We start from the raw sequence: 21773 nt of genomic DNA, 5'->3' as shown, positions 1-21773 counted from the left end.
TACAGAATAGAATTTACTTCTTGGCTTTACGCTCATTCTCTTTTAACATTGCTTGATCATTCTTGCTGTCATTGGACTCTAAAGAGCCACAGTTTGACATAACATTAACCACATCAAAAGGCGAGTAGAGATCAAACTATACCCAAAGTGAATGAAACCCTACAGAGGCAGAGAATTATTTACCATACAGGGAAAAAAAGGTATTCAAGGCCATATTATTAATATTACATATTGTGTGCCCAGAAAGCATTAGCTTCATGGTACTCACTGTGTAGGATAAGAAAGCAACAGTTTGAGCACCACTTTGAAGCTTTCATGGAAGTAAAATTAATGTCACCAAGCTAAGCAGCCCACAAAGGCCTCAGAAGTTCTCATGATGGAAACAGATTGATATTAAATAGGGAAATTGGTGCAGATAAAACAGCACTGCATCAATAGTTAGACCAGTTAGCAGCACTCCCAACTCTTGGCATGCTGGGACTTTCCTTTTTGGCATTGGGATCCACATTGAACGTTGCGCCACATACTTCACCAGAGCTGTCAACCGCGGCATGGGCTTCAACTCGTTAAGTGGATGCTCAAAACTCCTCAAACCCCAGATGATGTGAAGAAGCATCCTATAAGTTTACACAGCGGAACCAAAGAAAGGGACACAAGATGATATGGAAGAAGAAATAGAGTCAGTGAATATCTGTAATAACCTCATGGGAAACATTTGTGAGAACATATGAAGAGGACGAATTTTTTGCTTTTTTTTTTTTTGGGGGGGGGGGGGGAGGGAACACTTGATATGAATTGTTGCACATCACCACACCAATAATATGATCATATTGTTCCCATTATTCCAATGTTTCTAAGTTGATGAACTTTTCATCCCTAACATCAACCATTATTCCAATGTTTCTAGGTTGATGAACTTTCATCCCTAACATCAACCATTCAATGTTTCGATGAACTTTCAACATCAATCTAGCCGGTTTCATTCATTTCTACTTGAACCCACATTATAGCAGCGATATGAATTTTTAGAAATGAAGTCCCACAGGAAATCTTCAAACCACACAGGATTTGGAGGGTCAGCTGCCCTACCACATCAGAGTATGGCATTACCTTTAGGGAATGGAGCAAAGGATTTCCCACAGCTCTTAATTACAGTCTCCTTTTCATCTGAAAGGACAAGATTTCCATCAGCATCAGTTCCCCAGAAGATGGGAACACTCCCATCAATATCCTGCAAAGGACCAATTTATGTATGCCAGGTCAGAGGAGACAGTAGCAGGAATATAACTGCACTATTCCAAGGCTTTCCGATGTGACCATTTTGAATATACCAGAAAGTCTCTGCCTTGCCCTTGAGACACGGCACTATGGGAGAGTGATAGGAATAGACGGAAGGAGACAAGTAGACAAGAAATGGTACTCACCACAGCAAAAAATGCAGCTTTAGAACTACTGTCATACAGAACAAATGCAAATTTCCCTTGGAAGTCTCTCACGACCTGATCAATGGGATAAGGACCACGATCTCTTAAAGTACGGTAAGCCTCTATGACAATGATGGCCTCATTTGCTGTTTTATTCAACCCATATTGTTGCTTGAGATTAGCGACATTCCCAATGTGGCCTTGAAATATGCAGAAGATGTCATCCACAACAGCAAATAAATCTGGCAAGATGAGACAAGAATTAATACCAAAAATGTTCAAGGAAGCAGTAAATAACAGAATTATCTCCCTGCCTCCCTACATATATATTCCATGTATAATTAATTTGTCATGGCATCTGATTGGATGAGAGCATTTCAGATTTAGTTATGTTTGGTTTATTGCATGGAAGCCTCTTTTTCACGGAAGTCAATGTGCCTTTTTGAGAAGGATGGGGGCGCTTTTGGAAAAAGTCCTTTTGGGAAGTCATCCAAACACACTCTTCGTGATTTGAGAAGGGAAGTTTTTCCCATGGATTAAGGAAACTATTGCAAGTGTAACTATAAAGAGGATGGAGGGCTAATCATGCATGACTTTATGCAGATATTTAAGTTTCCATATTTATCTTAATGAACGTGATTGAAATGTTTTTCAATCCAAAACTCATTAACTAACAATAACAAGAAAAATACAACGACACTGGCGAAAAGCCAAAAAGAACAAACAATGAAAAGGGCAGGGTGAGCACACAACTAATATACTGACAAAGGAAAAATTATATTTTGATAGCTGGGAAAACACAATAAGGATTAAAATATCTAATAACGCACTTAGAAAAGCTTCAAGGATAATCAACAAGAAGTTCCCAGGCATACCAAGAGTTTTAATGTCTCTCGTTAAGGCCATAGAAAGAGACAGATAACTCCAGAAGCGAGAAAGACCCCAAACCAGAAGAGGAACCAATAACAGAAAAGACAATAAAAAGCACCAAGAATTAACGAGAGCAAAGAAGGGCACAAAAGCATCACAGATTTTCGAGGATTGGAGAATGTTTAGTTCTATTAGTTTCAGGCTGATAGCCAAATACTGCAACGAGTGATTTCCCAAAAATTAGAACAAAAACTATATTCACAAGGAAAAAAAAAAATACAACGAGTGATTATCAATATATATATATTATATATAAATAATACCAATGACAAAAAATTATTATAACGTCATTGACCAAGAGACAACTTCTATAAGGAGATCCTAAGGTTAGATCAATCAAACATGCCTCATCCAAATAAGCATATAAGATAAACATAACTGAATTTAAATTAATCCATGAAAGCTAGAAAATCATTGGACGAACTTTAGCCAAAAGAAGCAACCAAACACCGGTAAACTATTTTTCCATCACAAGAATACAAAACATGCGATTCGATCGTCCAGAAATAAAAAAAGCCAGCTCCAATTTTAACCTCATCTGCTAAAATCAATTCTCAGAAAAAAAACTAACATACCCAGATCCAGCAAAAAATTGAATTGATGGTGATAAATAAAAAAAACATAAAATAAAATCAATAGGCTTGCTCATTCTTTCTCTCTTTCTTCAAGTAAAGATAAATGCGATAACTTCAGAAATGGGAAGTGAACCTTGGAAGGAGAGGGTTCTGTTTGTCCATAGAATATACCATGAGACCAGAAGAGCCAAGACTGACGGAAACGGCACCGGAATGCGCGGAGGCAAAGTGTTTAGCGAGCAAGTCGTCTTTCAGGGAAGAAACGGAGCCGGATTCAGGGCTGGTGAGAGCATCGGGGCCCTTGGCCACCGATTTGTCGAAAACTGCGAGCATTTTGGTGGGTCGTTGATGGGAACCGAAGAAGAACAAGAACAAGAACGCGTTCACAGTGAGCAGAGAAGATTGAAGGAAGGAAGATGACCAAAGATCGCGCAGAGAAATCGCAATTTATATTTGTGGTGGTTTCTTTCAATCCCCTCTGTGCCCTTGCTTTTCGGACAGATTTTCAGAAATTAACTAGATTTTTTCTTCCAAATTATTCTTATCTTTCCATTTTCTCTTTTTTCTTTGCTTTTTTAGAAAAAACTTGCTTCTATTTTCTAATTAATTAAATATTATTTTAAAACTCTGATTTTTTTTAAAGCCAGATTAAGAAACACCATTAATATATTAAAAAATTCGGGAGAAAGGGGAAAAATGCTACAAAATTATTTCAATCTCAAATCAGAATTTTGAAATGGAATTATCCTAAAGCATTAAATAATAGACAAAATCATTTACATGCTTTTAATTTGAAGAATAACAATTTTTGTCAAACTTGTCAATGCTTAAGCTGTTCTTATCATTTGTTTTGTAAAAATTATTCAGTTTTAAATTGAGGGTATGTAAGTAATTGTACTTTATAATTTAGTCCCAAATCAGGGTCTGAGTACTAATTGTTTTTTAATCACCCGCCTCTGGACTAATTGCAATTGGATTGTTTTTAATAAGACTCAATTTTATTTAGGAAAAATTACAAAAAAGACTCTCTAATATGTAAATTGAGATTTGGGACTCTTAACTTGAAAAGTAGCAAATAAAGATCTGATTTTACTTTTGCAAATACGAAATCGTGCTAAAATATCTAAAATGCCCCTTAGCCAAATGACAAGTTGATTATAGAAAATGACAAATTCACTTTAACAAATGACAATTTCAGTAGACCAAATCACAACTTGGTTGAGGGTATACCAAATGACAAGTTGACTATGGGAAATAACAAGTTCATTTTAGCTAATGACAATTTCAATAGACCAGATCACAATTTGGCTAAGGGGCATTTCAGACATTTTATCCATATTTCATATTTGCTAAAATGGGATCCGGTCCTTATTTGCTATTTTCAAATTCCGAATCCAAAATCATAATTTTACATATTAATTTAACAAAACGATAAAATGATAAAGAAAAACACTAGTTGATTCTAAGTTAGGACCATATTGGCAGCGCAAAGTCTTAGAAAATGCATTACGACACACACGTAGTATAATCACTACCCCAGTTACGCTTGAAGCCGTTGAATCACGGAGCTTTAACTAGAAGGCTCAAAAAACGATCAATACTTCAAAAATCAATTGAAGTTTGAGTTCCATCTTAAATCACCTGCAATACCACCAATCAAAACATTACTTGAAGTCCCAAAAAATATGAGTCGGTACTCCCTCCAATTCTATATATAAGCTTCATCTTTTAAGAGAACTCTGGTCCAAAACATAAGCTCTATTTTTAAGTTTGTCTAAATATTTGTTATTTTTTTTTCCTATTTTGTTTTTAGTTGACTGTATTTAGTACAGTACTCCTTCTCTTTCATTAATATTACAGTCATATATTCTCTTTTATTATTTTTTCAATTATTACTCTCTCCTTTTACTTTCTTAATAAATAATGGCAGATTTGGAAAAAAAAATGTAGTTATGACCTATCTATTATTTTTAATTAATTTTAACTATTAGTCCGTTAAACGTAATTCGATTATTTGAAGTTTATATATTAAACCGGAGGGAGTATCACTCAAAACATCAATAAAATAAGGGATATACGATGTCACCACGAATTAACAACTCACATTTCATAGCTTTTGAGCTATTAAAAGAGATCACTACATGAGATAGCAGAGATGCAGTGGTGGATTTATAAGCCACATATAGAGAGTGTTGATAACTTTGATAGAGTAATGATGGGGAGAAAAGCCAAGGAGCAGTACTAATTGCAATTGATATTTGCATATTCTATTATATTTTTCTAAACTCCTAACTTTGAGAATTGTGTGCAATTAAATATAAATGTATAATTAAAAAAAATCTAGTAACTAATGTTCCCTCAAACTTTTGAGATGTTAGGTTGAAAGCAATAATTTTTAAAATATATATTAATTACTAAAAAAACCAATTATATCGCTTAATAAAAAATTAAGGGATACAAAAGGTTCAGGTGAATCCTATCCCAGAAAAAAAAATTGTTGTTTTTTTGTTTTGCCAACGAAAAAAATTGTACTATTTTGCCCTTCATGGTCTTGCCTACTCCATAATTGTAGATAATATAACCAAAATTATTGAAGGAAGATCATCTACAAGCCAAGCATCCTTACAATTCACATATTTTATAGAAAGGAAGTTAAGATCTTTGGAGTGAAGGCATAGATAAAGTAGAAAGAGATGGAAAGGGAAAGGAAATGCTCCTGTCTACTATGTCCTTGTGTTAAGGACCTATTAATAGTTTTATGTAAATTAAAAATTTTAGTTAAAATTAATTGATATTTTTAAAATTATAAAACCATCTGTAAAATTTATTAATTAATTAGAATGGGTTATATATGGTTAGAATATTGTTCAACTAGTTGGAGAATATCAAAATAAAATGTGTTTAATTTTCTTATATTAAAAACTAAAGATAATAATAAGGATGAAATAGAGTATTTCATTAATTTTTTTAAAGAAAGATGAGAATCATCTGCTATCAAGTATAATCAATTAATTTGAATTCAAGTTAGCGGTAAATTATTTCAGTAACAATACCACCTTTTATACTTGGATGAAATTTCAAACTCGACCTCGTCGTAATTTATGTGTGCGCTTGCATTTTGATGAATTCAAGTTATGCCCTGTTCTCTGTGAGAAAAAGTTATTCTAGCAAGATTTTTTTTTAAATATTTACATTACTCAAATTTAAGACCCTATATTAAAAAAATACTATTCCATCGCTTATTATAAGATCCTTTCAACTAAATTGCACGATTTAAAAAACAGTTAAAATTAGTTAAAAGCAATTAATATGTAACAAATACAATTTTTTTTTTAAAATATACCCCTATGTATAAATGGGTAGATGTAAGAGAGTAATAGTGAGATAAATGAAGAAAGAGAATGTATTAAATACATTAAATTAGGGATAAAATAAGTAATAATGCATTAAATATTTAGACAAACTTAAAAAAGATTTTATAAAAAGAGACAAACCTATTTAAAAAATTAAATCTTATAATAAGAGACGGAAGGAGTATTAGATTAAATCAGGAATTGCTTTTTAAAATTGAAAAAAAACTACATTAATTATACTTCCTATCCGTTCTATGTGCGGCTTTTCACAGGGGCCCATCCAATAAGGTGATGATCTAGGTGGGACTTTATTATTATTTTGGTATTTTGATATTTATTTTGGAAAAAATAAGGAAAAATCTAAAAAAAAATGACTGCTAAATTTCAAAATTCTAAATAAAAAATTATTATAAAAATATGATGTCATTTGTTTTTCGAATGCAGTCTTTTTTTTACACAAGTGCAGTAATCAATACTAATTTAAAAATTTGAAATTCAACAATTATTTTTTTAGGATTTTCCCAAAAAATAATGCAGTCCCCGGTGGTTCATGAACTACTGCTTGCTAGCTTGAACAATTTAAATAGATTAATCAAACTAATTAGTTTTTTATTAATTCAAAGTATCTTAAAATCACTTTAAACTTGAGATTAATTTTTATCAGATTGGGAGCGTTGAGGTTAAAGCTATTTCAACAAGTGTACTTCTTAACATTCAAATTTGTATTCTACTTTTTACAGAGTGAGACTACTTATCATCTTGAACAATAACTTAATGTTCAATTAGATTATCTAATTTCAACAAACATAACACAATCTCCTTAAAATAACCCTATATAATATCAAATTACATATATGTCTATAAGTTAGATAAATACCCCTATATTTTAAATATTTAATCATACTACCTCATGTCCTTAATATAAGAGTTAGTTAACAAATTTTAGAAGATTATAGAAGCTTGTTAAGTTAGTTGTTTGTAATATGCTACCTTCAGTCCTTAATATAATAGCTCGTTTGATTTTTATTTTTATTTTAAATATAAAACTTAAATCCATTTTGTTTCTCATATTTATTTATTTATTTCAAATTAGTCCTTGTAATGACGATAGTTCTAGCCAATACAGTTGATTAACAAGGATATTTTAGGAAAAATAATATCTATTTATTACAAATAACTAACATAACTAATTTTTTTAATCTACTCAAATTAATCAACTAATTCTTATATATTAAGGACCGTAGGTGGTATGTGTTATGTTTTCTAAAATACCTTTGCTAATCATATGTATTAGTTAGAATTACTACTTGATAGAATTTTTAACATGTACAACCACTACAAAAACTATTTTGAAAAAATAGATAAATATAAAAGAAAAAAATAAATTATGGTCTTATATTTAGAATTAAATTAAAAGTCAAGTTAACTGTTATATTAAAGATCGAAAATATTATATCTTTACTCTTTAGTAACTACTTATTGATACAAGTAAAATCTTGCATGTTTAGTAATCAGGCTCATGATCCGAATGTATGCCCTTAGGAGCAATGTACTTGGTGAAATTTAACAACATTGGTAAACAAAGTATAGACAGTACGAAGAGAATCCGAATCTGCGATAATTGAGCGTTGGGAAGACAATTAATATTTGAATTAGCAACATGAGGATCGGTGATTCCTCATTATAATCCAAACTCAAGAGAGATTTGAATTAACAAATACTAACTTAACAGAGCGACTAGAGATAATTTTGATTTGTTTACAATTTGTCGGTGGTGTTGTTAAATTAATACTCTTCCGGTCCTTATTATAAGACCCCATTTAACTTTTTATTTGGTGCTAATTATAAGATCCCAATCCATTTTGTCTCTTATATTTATGCATTTTTTTCCAAGATAATCCTTCTAATAATGATAGTTTTAGCCAATATACTTAATTAGTAAGGATATTTTAGGAATGACAACACTTATTTATTATAAATAACCAACTTAACTTACTTTCTTAATCTCCTCAAATAAGTCAATTGAGTCTTATAATTAGGACCGGAGTGAGTATTATGTTTAGATATGTGTTATTAAACTAATACTATGCCTAGATATCCACGATGAGTTTGGGTAATTATCTTATAATAAGACTTTTTTTGGGGGCCAGGATATACTATAATAAGATCTGAGCCATTCAAAACTAATGTCGGTAATTTATAATTATAATTTTTAGTTGGGAGAATGACAAAAAAAAAAAAAAAGAAGTTGAAAATTACAAATCTTAAATCAGGTTTGGTAACACAATTTTATTTGATATTAACAAGTCAGAATTTGCAAATAATAACAAATTTTTATTGACATTCCTTATTTGGTATTTACAAAAATTCTAATTTCTTTTTTTGTTATTGTCCCTTTTTAATTTGTTGCTTACATTAATTTTCTTATATTTATGGTATTAACTTCTCTAATCACACATAATCATATGTCTTATTTTTAAAATATCATCATTTAATTATAAATACACGTGAATAAAATAGGACACATAATCATGTTTGATTGAGAACTTAATATAATGAATAATAAACTATAATTATAACGTTATCTTTGCTTCAATTTCTATTTTTATTAAAACAATATTTTATTAAAAGTAAAAAAAATAAAATTATATTAAATTTAAGGCCACGCAATTTAAATTTGTGGGTTAAAGCTGATTTCGATATCCTGCCCAGCATTAAAATTTAGAATTTTGACACGGCTGCAACATGCAACTTGCAACACCCAAATGTAATTTAAGCTTTATCGGTAAGGAGGAGAATGGACAGGCAAGAAAATAGTACGTTGCATATATTACTATTTTAATTTAATTATTATTTAAATTACCCTTCTGATCCACATGCTGAGATACATTTTTAATAGAAGAGAGGACAACATAATATATTTTATATGGTTAAACTTTGTTTTTTGGCCTCGTTTTATATGGTTAAATTGACTACAAGAAGGTCACCAAAAAAGAAAAATAATAAATTGAGTGCAAGAAATTCAATATTTACTGATATTTTGAATTATACTGTTATTGATGAACTGGATGATCTTAAGAGAGTTTCTTCCCATTTGATGCCTAATAATTCTACCAATTCTAAATATAAAATCTAATTTTTTTGTGTCAAAATATGATATAATTTATAATATAATTTGCACTATAAATTATATCTTATATTTAAAATAAGAGGTAGTGTTTGGAAAGAATATTTTGCTTCGCCTCATCAGTATCTTTTTGTTTGATCGATTAAACTATAGTAGCAACCAGTTAATTAATTTTGTAAATTTATATATTTAGAGAATATCTTTTTATTTACTTTTCATTAAAGCAAGTTGGAAAACTGCGTGCTTTTTTTTTTTCTTAAAATCTGAAAACTGTGTGCTGGGATAAAATAAAGAAAATAAATGTTATTTTCAGATCATGTTAACACTTGACATCTGAGTGCCCTCTAATAAATTACTACTTCCGATTTTTAATATAAGATCTTATTTGACTTTTATTTTGATCATAAATATAAAATCCCAATCTATTTTGTCTCTCGTATTTATACATTTTTTTCTCAAAAAAGTCCTTTTAACAATGGTAATTTTAGTCAATACACTTAATTGGTAAAGATATTTTAAGAAAGACAACACTTATTTATTTAAATAACTAACTCAACTTTTTTTTTTAATCTTCTCAAATTAGTCAACTAACTTTTATAATTAGAACCAGAAGTAGTACAAAACAAACACGTAATAATAATAATAGTTTCATGAAGAAGCAATGTGAATTTCCTGAGTTTATTTTTTGGACCCAACCCCCGCCCCCAAATAAAATAAAATACAAACCTCAAAAAATACTTGATATAAAAACCAATTAGGAGTTAAATTTAATCATCTAATATATATGGTTGATGAGGATAATTAAGAAAACTAACACATACTTATAATGAATAAAAATATACTTCCATGTTGCCATAAATCTATAAAAATTAAAGATCTCGTTACAGATCTTCTGCAGTCACAAAAGAAAAAAAAAATATCATACATTCAAAAAGAGAAATCAAAAAGGAAAAAAACTGATGAGCATCAAGGGACAAAAATGTAAACGGCATATATCATCACATTCTATTATATACTACGTTTCACCCAACCTATACCTGGGTGACAAGGGATTTAAAGTAAATCACATTATTGAAATCAAATTTTGACTTTTACAAGTCTGAAAAAATATTGTTTGTCTCTAAGAATCTAATCTTCTAATTCTAATGTCAGCAAAATACAGACAATATCAAACCACAAATAACCTTTAATTGTTAAGATCTTACCCTGATAGGTTCCATATCCTGCCATCTTGGGATGATAACCTTGAATCTGAAATTTTTTCCACCTAACCCCAAATCAATCCAAACCAAACCGTTTGACAACTACAATCTAAACACACTTCTGGAACTATACGCATATTCTAACAGGAATCTCCTATGAATAATACATTATATTGTGTACTGTCCATCATGTACAAAAGAATTTCCCATTGCCCAGGCATGGATTGAGAATATGAAAAAGAAGAAGAATAATAATGCCTAACAGCAGATGCTAAGATAACCATCTTCTGTTCCAACAAGAAAAAATCGAGAAAATGGAAGGATACTAATACTTGACAATGATGACAAGCTTTTTGATCCATTATCTGATGTGTAGAGTTTCTGAGGAATAATGTGATGTGGTCCGTCCTGTGTCATGAAAACCTTGGTCATATTACCGTAGTATATTTGGCATTCATAATTCATGATTATCAGTTTTGACATTCTAATACTCTCTAACCATGTTACGCTACAATTTTACACCCCCATAATCATCAGATATATGATTCAATTTTACCCAAAATATCAACCCCCCCCCCCAAAAAAAAAAAAAAAAACACATATATATGTTCCTAGTTAAGACCTTGAACACGACATGAAAGAAGAGAGAGAGGCATACTGGTTCATCAGCAGATCTAGACAAGGATAGAAGTCCAATCCTACTTTTGGAAATTGAAATAACATCTTGGCCCCAAATGGAGAAATTTAATATGCCATCTGAGTGACCTCTGAAAGTGACGGGCTGCGATTGGAAATTCCTGAAACAACAACTGAAAAATGAGCACCAGGATGTCTTTCCTAAGTGCAGAAAAAGGCTTAGCAGTTTTATTAATTTTTTCCTATCAGGAAAATAGCTGTCAATAAGAAGTTAGAATTTATCAGAATATTTTACGACACGTAACAACAAAACATAGAGGAGCGGAGAAGTCTGTCACTATAATGCACAGCATTGGGGATGCAAACACACAAAATTATTGTTGGAACAGTTTTTCCTATCATTTTTATCTTCAGACTGATTCTTAATTTACAAGTGAAACCTGCTTATCGCAAATACATTATTGTCATGAAAAAGTAAGCTCCCATAGGTCAGGTGCTTCCTCAAATGTCAATCACATGCATCTTAACTTCTAAGGATTTTGATGTGTCAACTTTGAACGTAGGTCAGAAAAAGATGGAATGAGATGGCCGTAAATTGTGCTAGTGAACTAAAGATTCATGAAGGGCATAGCGCTTTACATCCTTAAGTCCCAGACTCGTAATGTTTTGTCAAGAGAGCTAGAAATGAGCAGATGGTCTTCAGGTGCTGCCAGCTGCAGTTTATAATAACATCAGTGAAGGTCTGTGCAAAATCAAATTTGGTGTTAACATTCTGACTTATGAGAATACCTTAGTCACATATCCATCATGAGCTCGCCATGAGGCAATGACATTTCCACTCTTCGCATCAAATAATTTACAATGACCAGAACTTAGACCAGTTGCAATTAAAGATGGCAAAGTAGAAGCTCCGCCTGTTTGCATCTTGTCAGCCCTAGAGGAACAAATGGCAGAAATAAGAGAAGGAAAACTAGATTCATTAGATTCCCCTCTCCAGATATGAAGCTTTTGACCTCGAGCAACATCAATGAACCTGTACAGCAAAGCAAGAGATCAAGGTTTTATCACAAATACATCTCCAATGCATATATGATTGTAATGGAACTCAAACTAGAGAGTAAAATCCACCTGAGAGACCCATTTCCAGTGCCAACTGCGAGCATTTCGGGAGAGTCTAATAGATGCATACAAGTATAAAGGCTTGAATCAAAGGCACTAGACAATATTCCGTTTGATAATGCATTCATATTAAGAACATTAGCCTGGTCACTATTTATCTTTGACTGAGAGGATACATGGCTTGGAAGGTGGGCAACTTCTATTGGAGACTCAGCAAATACTGATATTGTCTTCCCCGTTTGACTATTCCAAACATGAATGGTTCCGTCACAAGATGCCACTCTTCCACTGGATGATAAGATACATATATCGTTCACAACCTACAATTGAGATAAATGATTGGTGAAATGCGTCACAAAATTACCACTGATCATTAAAACTAGAACATCATGTGAGTCACACAAAAGCCAAGAGCACATATCAACTCGCAGCTAATTCTAGGCTATAACAGTTTCCTTTGTATTTTGTTGCACTACTTCCTACCATCCAGTCAAGTTTTACTATACAACTAAGACAGTGCTTCATTGTAATACCGAAAATATGTGATGCTAAGAGGACTCAGATTATGCAGCATGTCTAATCATCGAGGAGTATAGTTTTAATTAAGAGATAGAAGAAGCAAACCTCCTCATGGCCATAATAGCCAGATAAACAGTTAGTTCGACTAAGTTCCCACTTCTGAACAATTCCTTTATAACCTTGGCCAACACCTGCTGTGAAAACAGTACACTCATCTTGACATACAGCTAAAGACCTCACAGCTCCATGATGTGCACGTGTAGAGTATATAACAGATGCTCTGATCTTCCATGGAAGGTCATCTTTTTGAAGACCCACACGCCCAAGAAATTCAGGTCCATCCCAGATAGTAGCTGGACTAGGGAACCAAAACCAGGGTTCATGATTCATTTGATATGACACTCCTTCATGCACTAAGGTTGGACTTTGATGAACTGCATTTGATCGTCGTGGGGAGATCAGGTTTTTGGAACTTCTACTTCCTTGGGATTGTGGAATTGACCAGCCAACCCCATTAAGCAATAACTTTGCCGGATTGTATTCATTTTTAAATCCCCTTGTAGTTGTAGGTCTTCGAGCAATTATATTTTCTGAACCACTTCTTGATGACTCCCCTGAATATTCCCACTGAATCATGATGGGTTTAGAAATAAGAGCAAGAAAGATGTGCACAGTGCTATGTAATAGAAACAATCATATCAATAAAGCACTCACAAGTCTCCGCTTGAGAAGTGATATGGGAAAATTTAAAAAAAAAAAAAAAAGGTAGTATACCTTCCAATTATGACGACGTTGAAGAAATTGTTCAAGGAGCAACCATGTAGCACAACATTGACGAAGTTTTTCTATTCCAAGAAGAGATGCAAAGAAAGGATAAAGAAGCAACCTGCATATGACACATTTTATACACATAAAGCTAAAAAGAAAGGGGCAATTTTATGCAACAAAATAAATCAAATCAGCTGTGATTGTAGGATGAGCATCCTATTCCCAGTAAATTAAACCCTAAAATACATTAGGAATATCCTCAGTTTGCAGTCAGACGAGGCAGTTTAAAGTTAATAGTAATTTTTGAAAGCTTTTTGTTTGGATTCCACCCTTAAATTCCTACAGTAATTTTATAAGAACGTGAAATTCGGCCTGAATAGGTGAAGTTTGAGAACTTTTCTTTCATTTTTGGAGGTTTAGTTTCTTGTATCATTTTTAATTCATACAGTCACACAAATATACACATGCATGCACAGACATATTTTACCAACCTAAAATCTAGTCTAGTAAGCATATTGACACTTACACTAGATCCATTCGACTTTCAATGTGTAAATCCCCACCAATTTTTAACTTTGCAATCTTCGAGCTTCTGCCAGCAGTGGCAGAACCTTCAGCAACTTCCTTTGAGAACGCAAGCTCATCAAATAGTTCTTTGAGTTTTGGTAGAATATGAAGCACCGTCGAGTCTTGTCCAATTCGTTGACAAATTGCAAATAAAGTAGTAGCAGCAACCTGATCAGCATAAGCACGAAGAGTTAATAATTTAGCTAATGGATTAGACACATGATAGGAAGGAAGAAGCATACTTATCCGACTGTCAGGTATATTAGCTGGATAATAAGGTCAGAAAGAACCTACAAGAGTTCATAACTTTGGGGGCTAGCATAAAAGCAACAGAAGACATCTATCTATGGTTTAGTTTGTTATGCCCTAGGGTCGAAAGGCACAAACGTCAATCATACATGACTGTTCATTTTCATCAATTCCAACACAGAGACTTTTTTTTTTTGGTTTGGGGGGGGGGGGCTACCGCCCATTTAACAGAAAATTTCTGTGATTTACGATCAGTTCCAACAATCACACATGACTGTTCATTTTCATCAACTCCAACACAAAGAAACTTTTTTTTTTTTTTGGCTTTGTGGGGGGGGAGGGGGGCATTGTCCATTTAACACAACAAAATTTCTGTGACTTATGATCCACTCAAAGTGACAAAATCCCTCAAGGGAAAGTCCAAAAAGCTAAGGTAGGATGAGAGCCAACAGAACTTGATAAGTAGTGAATTTAAAACAAACCAATAGATAACTTGAACCTGAAGCACCGCAATTTCCATATGTTTCTGCTTAAGAACCTCAATGTATAGACACCTTTGATCCTGCAAGTTTATAATTGATTCAACTGTCAACTGTGAGACATCATTTTACAGTCAATCAAGCAGTTTGAACGTTGAAGACTACAGAACAACAACCATACTTCAAGTAGTTCCTTCACAATAGATTCTTGTGTGAGGAAAGCCACAAGACCATCTAATGCCATCATACAATCAATAAGTGCTAAAGCACTCCAGCTCTGGACAGGATCCGGCTTATTCATGCATGATATATCAATGAAGTAATGAACCATGTTTTTAAGTATTGGCAGCAACTGTCTGACAATAAAGGATTCGCCAAAAACACCACCTGAGAAGTCAAAGAATGGAAGGGGCTTACAAGCTGAAGGTCTGATGGAACCCTGCTTTCTGTATGTTACTTAGACCAGAATAAAAAGATTAACAACTCTGCCAGTACAAAATGATACACAGAATAGTGGATTCGGTCCAGTAAGGAAAATGAAAAATAAACAGCACGAAAACATATTAAACAATGCAAAATGAGAAAATCGTAAAGATAGTGTTTCAACTTTCAAAATTCCAAGATGCTACAATCTCTCCTAATTTCCCCAGAAAAATGATACTCTTCCTTCCTTAGTGGATGGTCCTTGATGTACTATCCCACCACTTTCTTTCTCTGCCGGCACACAGCATCACAATCATTATGTATCATAGTTTCTACAACCTCTAATTCCTTTTCGGCACCTCAATCTAAGTTAGTTTCTAGATTACACTACGTCTCCTTAATCTTGTTGGACCTACACCCATCATCTTCTCCATATCCCTTCAATTATAGGTGCTAACAACAGCAAACCCATCAAGGTCTTAAATTTTTTTTGTTTTGTTTTTGAAAGATGGCAAAATCTTAAGCCAAAGAACCAAGATTACCAATTCTGACCAGCACATCAATTCCATCAGCACACAGTCCTTTCCCGAAGCAGTGAACCAGAGGCAAGATTGTCTGATCCAAAAATTGGAGGTTACTAAAACATGATAATTTTTACATGCATGTCAGAGTGCATGCTTGTGCAGAACAGAAAAAAATAGCAACAAAGGTTCTCGCAAAAACCTGATGGATGGTAATGGGTACACCAAGCTCCTCACTGGAACCAATTAACAACACAGAAGCGGAGACAGCTGAAGTTTTGTGCGGAGAAACATACAAGTTTGACAAGACCAAGGGATGAATAGTTTCCAGGTATATTTGTTTACCAACTCCATTCCATATTTCACATACAAATGTATCTTGTAAAAGAGAAACCTTCAAATGAGAATCACCTGTAGTCTGCAAAGTGCAAACAGATCTACAGGTAAGAAGTCAAAGAAAATAGAAGGACCAAAAAATGTCTACATGCTTTTTGAAATTCATAAAAGTTTACAACTAACCTGCAAGATTTTTTGGATGGTTGGTAAGACTAGTGTTTTCACTGCTTGTGCTGTTAAGCATTTTATGAACTCTCTAATTAGTACATTGGCCAATTCAGCTTCAGTGTCATTCACTGAATCTAATACAAGTGGCAAGCAAAAAGGGGCACACATTTCAGCTGCAAATGTGCCCATTAACTTGAGGGCTCCCTGCTTGGCAAAATTTGCAGCATAACGAAGGCGGGTTTCATTCTTAGCCAGAAGCTGAAGGGGGGCAAGAAACAGGTAGGTAGATTTTACAGTCTTTGGAAAATAAGGTGATTCCAGAAGAGTTTTGACTGTTGGCCTCCTGCACAACAAAACAGATACTTCAACAAAATGATAGAAAAAGAAGCAGATCCACTAACAATAAAGATTTGTAGAAATGCCCGGTGCATACATGGACAAAGTTGTTCACTAACACCTAAGCAGATGAGCTTATGTGTGCAAAAAAAATTTGCACATACAGACACACACAATTTGATACCTTGTCCATTCTTTTCGAATGCATGCTTGGACAAGTAATTTAATATGAGGAGGTAGTTCCTGTAAAAATGCTGGTAAGGTTCCATCCTCCAAGTATATTGCCAATGAGGCTGAATCAAAGAGAGGCCTACACAGATAGAGTTCGGCTAGGATACAACCAACAGAAAATATGTCTCTTGCAACATCTTCAGAGGTGAGTTTTGAACAAGAAAATTTCTGCCTCCAAAGCAAAAAGTCTGGATATCCTGATGAACATTCATCTTCCTCCTTTATATGCTGAAGAAAACAGATTAGATCCATTTTTGAATGCTCTATATGATTTTTGCCTATCATAGATACTTTGGACATAACTTGGCTAAGTGTCTCCGTTGTTGCATCTTTTGAAGATGAGATTTCCCTCTCTAGCGTATTTAATGGATCATGATAACAAGCACTCAAATGCCTAGCATGCTCAGAAAATTTTGATGCTTCTTCTAATTTTTGCAGATAACCAGCTTCAGATAGGATCTCATTTTGCAATACATTCACTTGTCTACAAAACTTGGCATTGTTAGTGGTAGAATGACATGTTATGTTGGTATTTCCATGACGAATGGGGTGTGGACGTGTGAAGAGCTGCCGGCGTCCTGTTGATCTTGGCATCATGGGTTCTGATACAGGAAGCATGACATTCTTGGCAGCAATAGCTGCCTCGCCAGACATTTTGTACCCAAATGTGATATCTATCCATTGATGAAGTTGCAACGAAACCCTATTACTTTCTAAAGCATCACGATGCAATTTAATGAAATCTTCAGGGCTCTTTGCCCATGAAGGTACGGCCAAGTCTGACATACCGTCATGAATTGACTTAAAAATTTGACTATCACAATAGAACTCCGGAATGCATTCATCAGGGGTCCATTGGTAGAGCCTCTGCATTGTAGAAGGATACTCATTAGGTTCATACACTGTACGAACAGCCATACGAAGAACATTCAGAGGTAGCCGTCTTGCTTTGTAACTGCAGACAGCCAATTCAGACAGACATTCATCTGATACATGATGAGGGATCTCAGAAGTTGAATAGGTAAAATCTAACTGTTCATCACCTTTGGCCAAGCGCCATTTGCTCTTGCTCAAGTCTCTCCATCCTGCGTCAAAATTCTCATCTGGTTTTGTGCTAAAGTCTATTACCCAAGGCATTACTGGATGAAATGTGTGATCCCCCCACCTTCTCCCTGCCAATTTATTTAAGATTAGTAAATATTCAAAATTACTTAATTCACCTCTCCACCACTTAGTAAAGCTAGAATGCCAATCTACAGATGGAGAAAGCTTTAGATCTGCATAAAGGCTATCAGATTGGCAACCCCCATTGAAACAACCAATTTTTGATTGGGTAGAACCATTTCTTTCAGTCTCTAGTGGCTTTAAAGCATATTCCAATTCAGGTTCATTCCACAAACGCAGCCAAGACCACAATGAGTCAGTCAGCATGACATTGGATGGACATATATTCCCATGGGATAAACCAAGACCATGTAGGTACCATAACGCTGAGAGTAGCTGAAATATAAGAAACCTTTTATGCCAGTCAGACACTAAGGCATCGGGGTTATAGTGAAGAATATTTTCCAAGGTATAAGGGGTCTTCGGAAGAACCATGTTAACGTGATTGGATGTTTTCAACATTGCAATAACAGGAGCTATGTTTGGATGCCTCAACGAACCTGGAACAGTATCTTCCTCAAATGATGGCAAACCAATTAGATTAAGGAAATTTATGCTTTCCCGGCCAGATGCTTTCCCCTCGATTGTGAGACTAAGTGAATCTAATATGCGATCCTCTAGTGAACCAGACATGAAATCAGCTGCAACCTCTTCAAAAGTAGAATAGGAAGAGATTCCCACACGAGCAATTGGGGCCAGTGCAGCAACTGTCCTTGAGCACGAAAATCTTGTAGAATGGTTACAACAGGTTTTTCTTCTTCCAGACTCAACCAAAGACATTCCATCTCTTTGCACACCACCATTGAACCCATTATTATACTGGCTTTCACCAGGTGTATAATTACTTGTACGGCAATCATCATTATCCAGACTATATTCATCACTGAAACGAGGAAAAGAACCAATTTATAACCACTAGTTACTCAACGACATGATCCAGAAAGAATGAAAAGGAAGGAATAGACAATTTTTTTTAGAAAAAAAAAAAAAAAGGCACAAACCCAACCAATGCTCAAAGCCTCAAACATGACTAGCGTCTTACACAATCATCATTACATACCGACTTTAGTTAGCTTAAGGGCTTGAATCTTACATATATTTGGTGAAACAATCTTCCTCATGGCTGGGCCTGTAGTCCAATATAAATTGACCAGCTGAAACCTCACCAGCCGTGGTACTAGAAATCTGTACTTGGAAAAAACAAAACAAATTAAGCAAGAAATTGATTAATATAAAAATGAGCAATCCAGAAACAAAGACAGAGATACCTCAACGACGGCTGAGGATCCAAACGGAAAAGCGGAAGGGGAGATGCCATAGTGGAAAACGAGTCGCTCCGAGAAATCGGATTTGATTCGAAGTTGGAGGCACTCGAAGCAGAAATCACGTGCCCCCATTTTGGCTCCCTCCTCCATCGCTTCGGAGACTCAAGAAGTTCCCTCCATTTTCACCCCCATGAGCTTCGTTCTGGAACTACCAGAGCACAGATGTTCACTCTTCTCTTTGATCGACAGGTGCGTTAGAACGAAAGCAAGGCATAATCATATATGGCCATTTTAGTAATTACGCCACTCTTACATTTTACATTGTCAAAGGTTTTTCGTTTTCAACTTCTCATTGGAACACTAATGAAGTTTTGCAAAAATTAAATGGAAAATTGCAACAACAAAAACCCCCTAAATTAGCAAAATACCAAAGCGCACACCTAAATAAACTAAATTGCTTGGGGAGACTAGTTCTTAAATTGTAATTATAAAATAAAGCTCAAAAGACTAAAATGCCTTTTTCTTCTTCTTTTTCTTCCATCACCCAATCTCTTCCTCTTTCCTTCTTCCTCCCCCTCTCCCTCTCCCTCTCCCTCCCAACACTAATCATCCTATACATTTATCAATGGGATTGAGATTGTGACCATACCCACTGATCTTTATTACAAAAAAGCTAGTGACCTATGGTTAATGTTAGTCAGTAAGATTAATCAAATTCAAGTTGATAGCAATAGTGCTTTAGAGATGGTATACAAAATCAACATTGGAGAGGATGAGATTCCAGCTACCAAAGACACTACTAGTAAGTTTTGCGATTGGCATGGTGTTATCTTGGTGGGTTATGGTGTGGGTCATTGTATTGGCAGTAGCACCTGCAAAAAATGATTAGGTCGAGTCACATCCTACGAACGCTTTCCTTAAGAGCTATTCCATGACTACCAACAGATGAGGAAGCGACACTCCCCAAGATTAAATGGACTCCTCCTACAAGAACAGAGGGAACAGAACAGCAGAAGGTAAAAGATAGACTCAGCCAGGTAGCAGAAATTTCAAAGGAGGAAAGAGGTGCACGAAAGTTCAAGTGCGGAATGCCTAAGCCTATGCCTCGAAGCATCTTATATAAGTCTCAACCCACTGCACCGTTAAACATAGATTAATCACATTTACGCTACTACAAAAAAGAGCTTTTATGACACTAATTTACAGTGGTAATTAGAAAAAACACTGTAAGAAATATGATGGTGGCATTTCTGTAATTATAAGCATACTTTCAAAGGCAGTTATTTAAAAAACCACCGTTAAAGTATTTTTTACGGCGGTTTTAAACCGCGGTAAAAATACTTTAACGGTGGTTTTTTAAATAACCGCCGTAAAAAGTCTATCAGAATTTTAAAATCTTTCGCGCGATAGTTTTCACTTTTCAGAGTTAGAGCTCATAGTCCCCTATTATTGTCTTCACTTGATTTTCTCCCTCCTCCTATCTTTGTCGGTGTTTATCCTTTGCTTCTATCATCTCCACCATGTTCTTCCATCACCGTCGTTGTCGCTGTTGCCGTTGCCATCGCCTCATCCTCTTCATTCTTATTTGTGAGTTTTTCACCTTCGTTCTTTCTGTGGATTTCATAGTTTTTGTGGTTTGATATGACTATTTTCTTTGGTTAAAAAATATGATGTTTAATCTAGGTTTGAAGAGATCTTATTTTTATCAGATATGAGTATTTGATTTTATCAAATCTGAGTCTTTGATTTTATTTTTATTAAATCTCAATGGCTTCGATCTGGTGGTTGAAGGTGAAGCTAAATGATGCGATTATGGCGAGAAAGAATCTATGTTTACTCCATCAGAATGCTTTTTTACTGGTGAGAGATTAATGGCTAATTGATTTTTAGACCCCTTCCTCTGAGGCTTTGTTCTCCCATCCCCTGATCAACAGGGTGAAACGTAGACTAAAAAAAAGAACTTTTCATGGCGGTTATTTATATAACCGTCGTAAAAAGTCATTTACTATGGTAGTTCTTAAACCATCATGAAATCCTCTACATTTTACGTCGATGGCATAGACGTCGCTATCAAAATCGCCGTAAAAAGCTCATTTTAATCATCGTTAAATGTTTTTTTTTGTAGTAGTGTTAGATGTGATTAATATCACCGTTTCAGACGTTACAGGTGCTTAATGCTATGGTTTCTAAATGTTGGGTGATTAAGGCACATTAATATCAGTTTAAAAGAAAACTATTGCTGCAATTAAAGGATAATCCGTTCAGGTAGCATTAAAGTCTTTACGTTTCTGAGGATTTCAAAAGTTCAAAAGCAATAAATCATGTTTTCAGGTAAGCTCTAAAATTATTACAAATTAATTTCATATTTTTGTAAAAACATC

The 21773-nt window shown here is 34.3% G+C and overlaps 1 protein-coding gene and 1 pseudogene across 1 annotated transcript; both read right to left on the bottom strand.

Moving 5' to 3' along the window:
* LOC114733197 (stem-specific protein TSJT1-like) lies at positions 1-3377 on the bottom strand (annotated as a pseudogene).
* A 7014-nt stretch (positions 3378-10391) lies between these two features.
* On the bottom strand, positions 10392-19602 carry LOC114733194 (protein GFS12). Its single transcript, XM_028920605.1, has 16 exons — positions 19396-19602; positions 19221-19312; positions 16917-19010; positions 16412-16739; positions 16095-16310; positions 15914-15986; positions 15130-15335; positions 14969-15031; positions 14180-14388; positions 13660-13771; positions 12991-13512; positions 12376-12686; positions 12037-12280; positions 11887-11960; positions 11270-11408; positions 10392-11019 (listed from the first exon to the last, which is right to left on the bottom strand). The coding sequence occupies exons 1-16, from the start codon at positions 19540-19542 to the stop codon at positions 10870-10872; spliced, it is 4980 nt and encodes a 1659-aa protein (XP_028776438.1). The 5' UTR covers positions 19543-19602; the 3' UTR covers positions 10392-10869.
* Positions 19603-21773: the final 2171 nt, after the last annotated feature.

The sequence above is a fragment of the Neltuma alba genome, unplaced genomic scaffold (genome assembly GCF_004799145.2).
Source record: "Neltuma alba isolate B1F8T4 unplaced genomic scaffold, ASM479914v2 tig00012981_pilon, whole genome shotgun sequence".
NCBI lineage: Eukaryota > Viridiplantae > Streptophyta > Magnoliopsida > Fabales > Fabaceae > Neltuma > Neltuma alba.
Note: the sequence above shows the minus strand (reverse complement) of the source record. Positions and strands in the feature narration are given on the sequence as shown.

What these genes read in the sequence shown, in the direction of transcription:
- LOC114733194 (XM_028920605.1), bottom strand. Translation starts at nt 19,542, where the DNA reads ATGGAGGAGGGAGCCAAAATGGGGGCACGTGATTTCTGCTTCGAGTGC. An exon ending in GAAAGTCGAATGGATCTAGT is followed by an intron (nt 13,772 to 14,179) that starts GTAAGTGTCAAT and finishes TGTCATATGCAG; the next exon opens with GTTGCTTCTTTATCCTTTCT. An exon ending in ACTGGAAATGGGTCTCTCAG is followed by an intron (nt 12,281 to 12,375) that starts GTGGATTTTACT and finishes TTTGCTGTACAG; the next exon opens with GTTCATTGATGTTGCTCGAG.